The sequence below is a fragment of the Carlito syrichta genome, unplaced genomic scaffold (assembly GCF_000164805.1).
Source record: "Carlito syrichta isolate Samal-C Ts95f unplaced genomic scaffold, Tarsius_syrichta-2.0.1 Scaffold302451, whole genome shotgun sequence".
NCBI classification, from domain to species: domain Eukaryota; kingdom Metazoa; phylum Chordata; class Mammalia; order Primates; family Tarsiidae; genus Carlito; species Carlito syrichta.
Window position 1 is genome coordinate 112,593 of NW_007246547.1, and position 10,889 is coordinate 123,481.

A 10,889-nucleotide genomic window follows, 5' to 3' on the forward strand; every position below is an offset into this window, starting at 1 on the left:
AGGTGAGTGGATTGCCTGAGCCCGCGGGTTCGAGACCCGCCTGGCCAACTTGGCAAGACCTCATTTCTACAATAAATAAAAAAAAAATTAGCCGGGCCTGGTAGCGCGCACCTGTAGTTCCGGCTACTTGGAATGCTGAGGCGGAAGGATCGCCGGAGCCCAGCAGGTCGAGGCTGCAGTGGCCGCGAGCATGCCACTGCACTCCAGGCTGAGTGACAGAGTGAGACTCCAACTCAAAAGATAAAAATAAAAAATAAAATAAGACCTGCACGTAAGATCTTGTCTCAGCTCTGCTTTCTGCAGAAGGTTTAGACACCTGGATAATTCAGTTGTATATTTTTGAGCTTCTGAAAATATGGGGATTTCCTAGTCATCTTTTTTCTTATTGATTTCTAACTATTTGAATTCTGGTCAGAGAACGTGGTCTGATGATTTCAATCCTATGAAATACATAAAACAGGCTGGGTGTGGTAGCTCAAGCCTGTAAACCCACCACATTGGGAGGCCGAGGCGAGAGGATTGCCTGAGCTCAGGGGTTCGAGACCAGCCTGGGCAACTTGGTGAGACCTTGTTTCTACAACAAATCAAAAAATAAGCCAGGTATGGTAGTGCGTGCCTGTAGTTCCAGCTACTTGGAAGGCTGAGACAGAAGGATCACCTGAGCCCAGCAGTTCAAGGCTGCTGTAGCATGAGCGTGCCACTGCACTCCAGCCTGGACAACAGAGTGAGACCCCGCCTTAAAAAAAAAAAGAGAGAGAGAGAGAGACTGAGCGCAGTGACTCACGCCTATAATCCCAGCACTTTGGGAGGCAAAGGTGAGTGGATTGCCTGAGCCCATGGGTTCAAGACCAGCCTGGGCAACTTGGCAAGACTTTATCTGTATAATTAAAAAAAAAAATCGCCGGGCTCAGTGGCTCAGCCTGTAATCCCACGCTTTGGGAGGCTGAGGTGAGTGGATTGCCTGAGCCCGCGGGTTCGAGACCCGCCCGGGCAGGCGAGCCCTCATCTCTACAATAAATCAAAAAAATTAGCCGGGCGTGGTAATGCGCGCCTGTAATTCCGGCTACTCAGAAGGCTGAGGCGGAAGGATTGCCGGAGCCCAGCAGCTTGAGGCTGCGGTGGCCGGGAGCGGCCACTGCACTCCAATCTGGGTGACAGAGTGAGACTCCAACTCAAAAAAAAAAACACAAAAAAACCAGCTAGGCATGGTGGCGCGTGCCTGTAGTCCCAGCTACTTGGAAGACTGAGGCAGAAGGATCACCTCAGCCCATCAGGTTGAGGCTGCATGCCACTGCTCTCCAGCCTGGGTGACAGAGTAAGATTCCAACTCAAAAAAAAAGAACTTGCAATTTGCAATTAGATAGTTTTCGGGGTGCAGTGATATAATTATTTAACAATTGGCCAGGCAAAGTGGTATGTGCCTGTAGTCCCCGCTACTCAGGGGTCCAAAGCGGAGGATAACCTGAGCCCAGTAGTTCGAGACCAGCCTGGGTGACATGTGAGACCCTGTCTCTATTTAAAAAAAAAAAGTTAACAGCTGGCTTCCTGGGGGAAGGGGATAAAACTGATTTGTAGCATTTGCCTACCATGCTATAAATACTCTTGCTATGGTCAATTTCAAGCTACCAATGTGATAACTGGTTCAAAGAAAATCTTGAAAATTTAAACATTGGCTCTCACGAGGATACAAACCAGCTTCAGCATACCACTGTGATCATATATGTCCACATGATTAAGTTGTTAAAATTCTCTATATCCTGTCTAAAGGGCTTATCAGTTTCTATTGAAAAGCATGTCAAAATCTCCCACCATTTTTGGAGAAAGCTATATTATCCTTATCAATAAATTGCCAATCTGTCCATTTTTGCCTTATTTATTTTGAGACACTATTATCAGGCGCACACACATTTAGAATTGTTATGGGTTCCTGGTGAATTTAACTTTTTATTACAGTGAAGAGCTGTTCTTTATCTGGAAGGATGATTTTCACTAAAGAGTTATCTGATATCACTATCTCTGTATCGATTTACTTTTTGCTGTTGTTTGCAATCTATGTCCTTTGCTACTCTTTTACTTTCTAAAATTTGTATCTATTTCTTTATTTTTTATTTTTTTATTTTTTTTTGAGTTGGAGTCTCACTCTTTATTTTGAGACAAGGTCTTGCTCTGTTGCCCAGGCTGGAGTGCAGTGGCACGATCATAGGTCACCGCAGCCTCAAACTCCTGGGCTCAAGGGATCCTTCCACCTCAGCCTCTCGAATAGTTAGGACTACAGGGGTGTGCCACTATGTCCAACTCCCCGAATTCTTAATTTGAATTATTGCATTTTTTTAGTTCTAAAATTGCTGTTTGCTTCTTTTTCAAACCTGCTATGTCCTTTTTATGATTTCCAGTTCTCTGCTAAACTTTGGAATCTTGTCTTTTGCCTTCTTGAATATTAGTAAGCATATTTTTAAAAATTTTGTTTGCAGATAACTTGAATATCTGAAAGTCCTGTACATATGTTCCTATTATCTATTGTTTCTGCTGGATTTTCTCCATGATATCTTGTCTCTTAGCGTGCTTTTTTTTTTAATGGTATTTAGAATCATGTTAACTACTTCCAGAAAGGATTCAGATTTGCTTCTGCTAGGATACATATTGCTAGTGCTTACAAGTTCTAGCAATCTATGATTACCTTCATTCAGTTTCAGAAATTGCGATGATTACAAGCTGAACTTCAGTCCCTGTGAGGCCTGGTCTATTTCTGGTTCACTCTGACTTCTAGGCTGTAACCTTTTGTGGTTTTTACTTCAAAGCACAAAGACCTTAACAGGGACCCTTGCCTTGGTAGTCCTCTATTCAAATAATTGTTCTGTAGGCCAACAAAGCTGTCAAAAGTCTTCTCAGCTTCAGACACTCATCCATCTCTCCCAAATTGGTAGACACCACCAGGAAAAACCAGTCTGTGATGATGAGCTCACCTCTCTGGATTTCCTTCATTACTTCCTCGACATTCCAGTGCCTTCAAGCAGAGTTGAGAAAAAATATGCTTGTATTATGTATATTTAAATATATATATATATATATATACACACACACGCACACACATATATATACATATTTAAATATTTAAATATGTATATATATATATATTTTTTGGAGTTGGAGTCTCACTCTGTCACCCAGTGGCCGCTCCCGGCCACCGCAGCCTCGACCTGCTGGGCAGCGGCGATCCTTCCGCCTCAGCCTTCCAAGGAGCTGGAATGACAAGCGCGCGCTACCACGCCCGGCTGATTTTTGATTGATTGTAGAGATGAGGTCTCGCCAAGTTGCCCAGGCGGGTCTCAAACCCGTGGGCTCAGGCAATCCACTCCTCTCTCTCTCTCTCTCTCTCTCTCTCTTTTTTTAAGTTGAGGTCTCACTTTTCCACCCAGACTGGAGTACAGTGGTATGGATCACAGCTGACCATAGCCTCAACCTCCTAGTCTCAGGAGATCCTTCTACCTCAGCCTCCCCAGTAACAGGGACTACAGGCATGTGCCACCACCACTGGCTAATTTCTTTTTATTTATTGTAGAGATGAGGTCTCACTAGGTTCTCCAGGCTGGTTCTCAAACCCTTGGGCTCAAGCAGTCCTCCCACCCCGGCCTCCCAATGTTCTTTATTACTAGGCTATAATGCCACTAGGCACCCAACTCCTTGACTTAAAGTTCTTTATGCACAGGCCCCGCCTCCTCCCTGCGGTTGTCCTCACCTCTCCCTCCTCTGGTGCCCGGGGACCCCCACAGAACCCATACATGCCTCTTTGGCTCCTTCTTTCCCCTCATCCAGCTTCATGCAGGCCTCTCCCCAGGGACAGGGCAGAGCTGTGTAGAAAACAGAGGTTCAGGTGCAATCAGGGCATGCTAAGATGGAGCAAGGTAGGACACTACCTCCCCTTCCTGGGGTCCTGGGCAGCCACTGAGTTTGCGTGTTCTTTATTTAGGAATCCCATCCCCCGCCTTGCTGACTCATGTGTCAACTCACCCTCTGGATTTGCACCTTTGCCTCCTGCAGAAAGGCAGGGAAGGGGGGGAGGGTTGGTACAGGAGGGACCTGACAATTCTCTCTAGTGAATCTGTGGGGACACCCGGATCTCCCTGGCTGTCCCAGATAATCTTGGACCAGGAATGCTCCTCCATTCTCTGGCAGCCCTGATGTGAGCAACAGGGACTGTATCTTTGTCCTTGAGGGCCTCCCACTCAACTTCAAAGGGAAAAGAGGCCATCGGTCACACCGGATGCATCTGTCACCCCTTGGTCCCCCTCCAAAAGTTTAACATTTCACCCTGCTTCCATTCCGTCTCAGCTCTAAAGGCCACACGCTTTGGAAAGATGAACTGGCCCATTTTCCATCAAGCCAGACGCCCAGAGAACTGACGCTTAAGAAACTTACATGTGCATGAAACACACCTGCTGCCCGTTAGCCAATTTCTCATCCTCGTTCCTTCTGTTTTCCTTCCCAGCCGTATAAACCCTTAACTTTGGTGAGGGAGGAGAGACGGCTCCCGTCTCTATGGTTGACGTCACCCATAAAATAATAAGGCCTTCTTTGCTGGCACTGGTCATCTCGGTGATTGGCTTTCTGTGTGGTGGGCAGGAGTTCCTAGACAGAACCCCTGGTGTTCAGTAGCAAATACAGCAACTTGGGTTGAAGTCGGATCTGGATCTACCACTTAGAGCTTATTTGACGTGGTGTGAGTCATCACTTTTGTTGAGCCTCAATTTCTTATCTTTTAAATGGGAATAATTATACTCATCTCAGTGGAATTGTTGTAAGAGACAATGAAGACCAAATGTGTGAGTGACCATAGCCAATAATAATGTATGGTGCACTTAAAATTTCACTAAGAGGGCGGATCTTACAAAGATCTTAAGAGGTGAGATATGGGCGGGTGCAGTGGCTCATGCCTGTAATCCCAGCACTTTGGGAGGCCGAGGTGAGAGGATTGCCTAAGCCCATGGGTTTGAGACCAGCCTGGGTAACTTGGCGAGAGCTCCTCTCTATGATAAATAAAAAAAGTTAGCCAGACATGGTGGTGCATGCCTGTAGTTCCAGCTACTTGGAAGACTGAGGCAGAAGGATTGTCTGAGCACAGCAGATCGAGGCTGTGGTGGCCATGAGCGTGCCACTGTACTCCAGCCTGGGCAACGGAGTGAGACTCCAACTCAAAAAAAAAAAGAAGTAAGATAAAAAAAGATAAAATTTACCAATAAAATTTAAAAGCAAACTGCTTTTTATTTTTAATTATGGCCGGGCACAGTGGCTCATGCCTGTAATCCCAGCACTTTAGGAGGTGGAGCGAGAGGATTGCCTGAGCCCGGGGGTTCCAGACCAGCCTAGGCAATTTGGCAAGACCTTGTCTCTACAATTTAAAAAAAAATTAGCTGGGTGTGGTGGAGGTTCCTGTAGTTCCAGCTACTTGGAAGGCTGAGGCAGAAGGATCACCTGAGCCCAGCAGGTTGAGGCTGTGGTGGCTGTGAGCGTGCCATTGCACCCTAGCCTGGGCGACAGAGACTCTGACTAAAAAAAAAGAAAAAAACTTCAATTATGGCTCTTCCAAAGAAGAGAGAATATAAAATAATTCCCATATATACCTTTCACCTAGTTTTAACAATGATCAACATTTTGCAGTTTTTTCCTTTCCCCATCTGCCGGAGTGTTGTAAAACAAATTCCAGATATCCTATTCTTTCTTTCTTTCTTTCTTTTTTTTTGTGTTGGAGTCTCACTCTGTCACCCAGGCTGGGGCGCAGTGACACGCACACTCACGGCCACTCCAGTGTCGAACTTCTGGGCTCCAGCGATCCTTCTGCCTCATCCTTCCGAGTAGCAGGAACTACAGACGTGCGCTACCACGCCCGGCTACTTTTTATTTTATTGTAGAGACGAGGTCTCGCCAAGTTGCCCGGGCTGGTCTTGAACCCCGCGGGCTCAGACAATCCACTCCCCTCGGCCTCCCACAGTGCTGGGATTACAGACTGAGTCACCCAGCCCGGTCGATATCCTATTATTTCATCGGTAAATACTTCTGGGATGTATTTCTAACAAATAAGAATCTCAATTAAAAAAAGAAAATGGAAGCCGGGCTCAGTGGCTTAGCCTATAATCCCGTGCCTTTGGGAGGCTGAGGTGAGTGGATTGCCTGAGCCCGCGGGTTCGAGACCCACCTGGGCAGGCGAGACCTCATCTCTACAATAAAATAAAAAAACTAGCTGGGCGTGATAGCGCGCACCTGTAATTTCGGCTACACTGGAAAGCTGAGGCGGAAGGATCGCCGGAGCGCAGCAGGCGAGGCTGCGGTGGCCGGGAGCAGCCCCTGCACTCCAGTCTGGGCGACAGAGTGAAACTCCAACTCAAAAAAAATAATAATAAAAAAGAAAAAGAAAAAAGAAAAGAACCATAATATAACTATCACATCTAAAAAAAATTAATCATTCCTTGGCTGGGGGAAGTGGCTTATACCTGTAAGCCAAGCACTTTGCAGGGAGGGTCGTTTGAAGCCAAGGAGTTTGAGACCAGCCTGAACAACATAGTGAGACCTTGTCTCTACAAAAAATAAAATCAAATAAAATAAATTAGCTGGGCATGGTGGTGTACATATGTAGTCCTAGCAGCTCAGAAGGCTGGGGTGGGAGGATGGCCTGAGCCCAGAAGTCTGAGGCCGCAGTGAGCTATCATCAAGTCACTGCACTCCAGCCTAGGTAACAGAGCGAGATTCTGTGTAAAAAAACAAAACAAAACAAACAAAACCAATAATCGTTCCTTAATATTAGCTCATTCCCAGTCAATGTTTAAATTTTCACAATTGTCTCAAAAAAAAGTTTTTTTTTTATGGCTAGATTAATAAATTTAGTTTCTATGTTTTATCTATATAAATCCTCCCTTTCTTTTTCATGACAATTACCTACTGAATAAACAATCATTTTTTCTATAGAATTTCTTAATGCTGGATTTGGCCAAAATAGTGGCCTTTCACATGTTGATCTATCCCTTTGCTATTATTATTATTATTTGTAAACTATAGTTAGATCTGGGGGGCCTGATTAAATTTGGGTTCAGTTGTTTATTGTTCATAAGCGATGCTATGTTCTTTCCATTGTCTTACGTGGGGATCCCCATTGCAACTGGTTGTCCTGCTTTTCGTTACGTCAGGGGTTGGTCAAGGGGTTGGCAATCTAATCCATTCATTTACAAAGTTCCAAAAACCTTACCTAAGGATTTTGACAGCCTGTGATGGTTGTGGGTCCTGAGTCCATGATGGCACTCACTGAGTGCTACAAAATGTTGAATTCCTGATCGTGTCTTTCCTTATGCATTTGTTAGCTGGAATTTTTCTCTACGGAACTTTTCTTCATTACTCATTTGGTTATCTGGTACAGGGGATGGATGCTATTGCCGCCACAGCCTGCAACCCCTTGACCTACCTGTGAGTTGCCTGCAGCTATGGAGGAACAGTTCCCACAAACACCAAGAACGGCCCACCTCCAGTGCTCATCTCTCTCTGCTTTTCTGGATACAGCACCAGAGTTGCCAAGAATCCATCACCTACGGTGGATTGGGAATTACTAACTTTATACAGTAGCCTTAGAATTTGAAGGACATGGGGCAACAGCAATTATATGAATTGTGGAGTTGGTTGGCTTTATTTTACTTCCCCAAAAAACTTGGAGAAGGAGAATAACAGACTCAGGGCAGCCAATGAAACCCAGAAAACTTGGCCACACCTGAAGACACTCTCCCCTCCCGCAGCTTGAAATGTCTATGCTGAAAATCAGACCCAGCAGGAGAGAACAAGAAGAAGGAGCCAAAGTAATGTTTGAAGAGATAATGGCTGAATGGCTGAGAAATTTCTAAAACTGATGAAAGGCACAAATCCACATATTCAAAAAGCTCTGTAAACCCAAGCAGGACAAATACAAAGAAAACCATATCAGGGCATACCAGAGCCAAACTTCTAAAAAAACGAAGAAAAAAAATTTCTAAAAACAGTCAGAGAAACAGACATTAAGTTCAGAGGAATAATAATGACTTACTTGTTAAGAGTAACTATTTAAGTCAGAAATTGAAGGGTACCCTTAAAGTGCTGAAAAGAAAAGGCCTGCTGACCTAGGAATCAGTGCTCAATGAAAATTTCCTTTTAAAAATTAAGCTAGACCGGGCCTGGTGACTCAGCCTGTAATCCCAGCACTTCGGGAGGCCGAGTTGAGGGCCTGAGCCCGCGGGTTCGAGACCCGCCTGGGCAGGCGAGACCTCATCTCTACAATAAAATTAAAAAATTAGCCAGGCATGGTAGCACGCGCCTGTAATTCCGGCTACTTGGAAGGCTGACTCGGAAGGATAGCCGGAGCCCAGCAGGTCGAGGCTGCGGTGGCCGGGAGCGGCCACTGCACTCCAGTCTGGGCGACCGAGTGAGACTCCAACTAAAAAAAAAAAAAAAAAAAATTAGCCAGGCGTGGTAGCGTGTGCCTGTAGTTTTGGCTACTTGGAAGACTGAGGCAGAAGGATCGCTGGAGCCCAGCAGGTCAAGGCTGCAGTGGCCATGAATGTGCCACTGTACTCCAGCCTGGGCAACGGAGTGAAACTTCAACTCTAAATAAATAAATAAATAAATAAATAAAGCTAAACATTTTTGGACAAATATAAGCTGAAAGATTTTGTCTCTAGCAATCTGTACTATAAGTCCCCACTGAGGAAAAATAATTCCAAATGTTAGCTTAGATTGGCAGGAAATAAGAAAGAAGCCTGGAATGGGTAAGTGAAAAAACATAAAAGGTAGTTTAAAAATTAAATTATTTAAAAAATAATTTTTAAATTTTGTTTACAAAGACTCATGCTGTTTTCATATCTTAATTAATTTTAAGATTAATTTTTAATTAATTTAGATGTGAAACCATGATTATTTCTTTTTAAAAATGTAAACATAAAATTACCATAGGATCCAGCAATTTCACCTCTGGGTATACACCTGCGACCGTTTGGATATTCGACCTCTCCAAACCTCATGTTAAAATTTCATCCCTGATTTTGCAGGGGGTGCATAACGGGACATGTTTGGGTCATGGGAATGGATCCCTCAAGAATGGGTTAATGTTCTCCTTGAGGGAGGGAGTGAATTTTCCTTCTGTTAGCTTCCATGAGAACTGTTTGTTGAACCTGTCATCCCCGCTTCTCTCTCTTGCTTCCTGTCTCGCCATGTGATTTCTGCACACACCAGCTCCCCTTCACCTTCTGCCATGAGTGGATGTAGCCTGAGGCCCTCACCAGATGCTGGTGCCATGCTGCTTGTACAGTCTGCAGAACCAAGAGCCCGACAAACCTCTTTTCTTTATGAATTACCTAGCCTAGGGTATGACTTTATTTATTTATTTATTTATTTATTTATTTATTTTTTGAGTCGGAGTCTCACTTGGTCGCCCAGACTGGAGTGCAGCGGCCGCTCCCGGCCCCCGCAGCCTCGACCCGCCGGGCTCCGGCGATCCTCCCGCCTCAGCCTTCCGAGTAGCCGGAATTCCAGGCACGCGCTACCACGCCCGGCTGACTTTTTGATTGATTGTAGAGATGCGGTCTCGCCGCCCAGGCGGGTCTCGAACCCGCGGGCTCAGGCCCTCCACTCGCCTCAGCCTCCCAAAGGCGCGGGATGACAGGCTGAGCCACCGAGCCCGGCTGGGTATGACTTTACAGCAACACAAAACAAAGACAATACCCAAAGAAACGGAAAGCAAGGTCTTGAAGAGATATTTGTACACCCCTGTCCATAGGAATTTCTCAGCCATTATCTCATTTGCTCCTTCTCCCTGCCCTCTCCAGCTGGGTAGATCTTCGGCCTTATTCACAACAGCCAGGAGGAAGAAATGTCTCAAATGTTTATGAACAGATGAATGAACAGGTTGATGTGGTATTTGCATTGGTTGGAAAATTGTTTAGCCTTAAAAGGAAAGGTCTGAGCCCACGGGTTCGAGACCAGCCCAGGCAACTTGTCGAGACCTCATCTCTGCAATAAATCAAAAAATCAGCTGCGCCTGTAGTTCTAGCTACTTGGAAGGCTGAGGCGGAAGGATTGTCTGAGCCCAGTAGGTCGTAAGTGTGACACTGCACTCCAGCCCTGGCAACTGAGACTCCAACTCAAAAAAAATAAAGGAAGGACATTCTGACACACGCTGTAACATGAATGAAGCTTAAAGACATTTTGCTAAGTGACATAAGGCAGACACAAAAGGGCAGATATTGTGTGATTGTACTTACACGTGGTTCCTAGAGTGGTCAAACTCACAGAGCCGGAAAGTAGAATGGTGGTTGCCCCAGAATGTTGGGGAGGAGGAAATGGGGAGTCATTCTTTAATGGGTACAAAGTTTCATTTTGTTTGTTAGTTTTTAGAATAGAGAGAGGGTTCTTGCCGTTGTCCAGGCTGGCTTCCAACTCCTGGCCTCAAGCAATTCTCCTTCTTTGGCCTCCCAAAGTGCTGGGATTACAGGCATGAGCTACCATACCCAGTCCAGAGTTTCATTATGGAAGATGAAGAATTTCTGGAAATATATAGATTATGTTTGCACGACAATAAGAATGTACTGAATACCACTCAACATTTGCACTTAAACATTGTTAAAATGGTACATTTTATGTTTTGTATATTTTACCACAATAAAAAATTTAAAAGATTAGTCTAGGCCTGGCTCGGTGGCTCAGCCTGTCATCCCGCACTTTGGGAGGCAGAGGTGAGTGGATTGCCTGAGCCTGCGGGTTCGAGACCTGCCTGGGCCACTTGGCGAGACCTCATCTCTACAATAAATCAAAAAAATTAGCCGGGTGTGGTAGCACGTGCCTGTAGTTCCAGCTACTCGGAAGGCTGAGGTGGAAGGATCGCCGGA

At 45.3% G+C, this 10,889-nt stretch overlaps 1 protein-coding gene across 1 annotated transcript in view; it reads right to left on the reverse strand.

Moving 5' to 3' along the window:
• SH2B2 (SH2B adaptor protein 2) overlaps positions 1 to 10,889 on the reverse strand; it is a 46,015-nt gene that overhangs the window by 1,279 nt on the left and 33,847 nt on the right. The window contains exons 7-8 of the mRNA XM_021711695.1: positions 4,009 to 4,032; positions 3,737 to 3,848 (exon numbers count right to left, since the gene is read on the reverse strand). Of these exons, the coding sequence (XP_021567370.1) occupies positions 3,737 to 3,848; positions 4,009 to 4,032 (136 nt within the window). The remainder of the gene's footprint in view (positions 1 to 3,736; positions 3,849 to 4,008; positions 4,033 to 10,889) is intronic.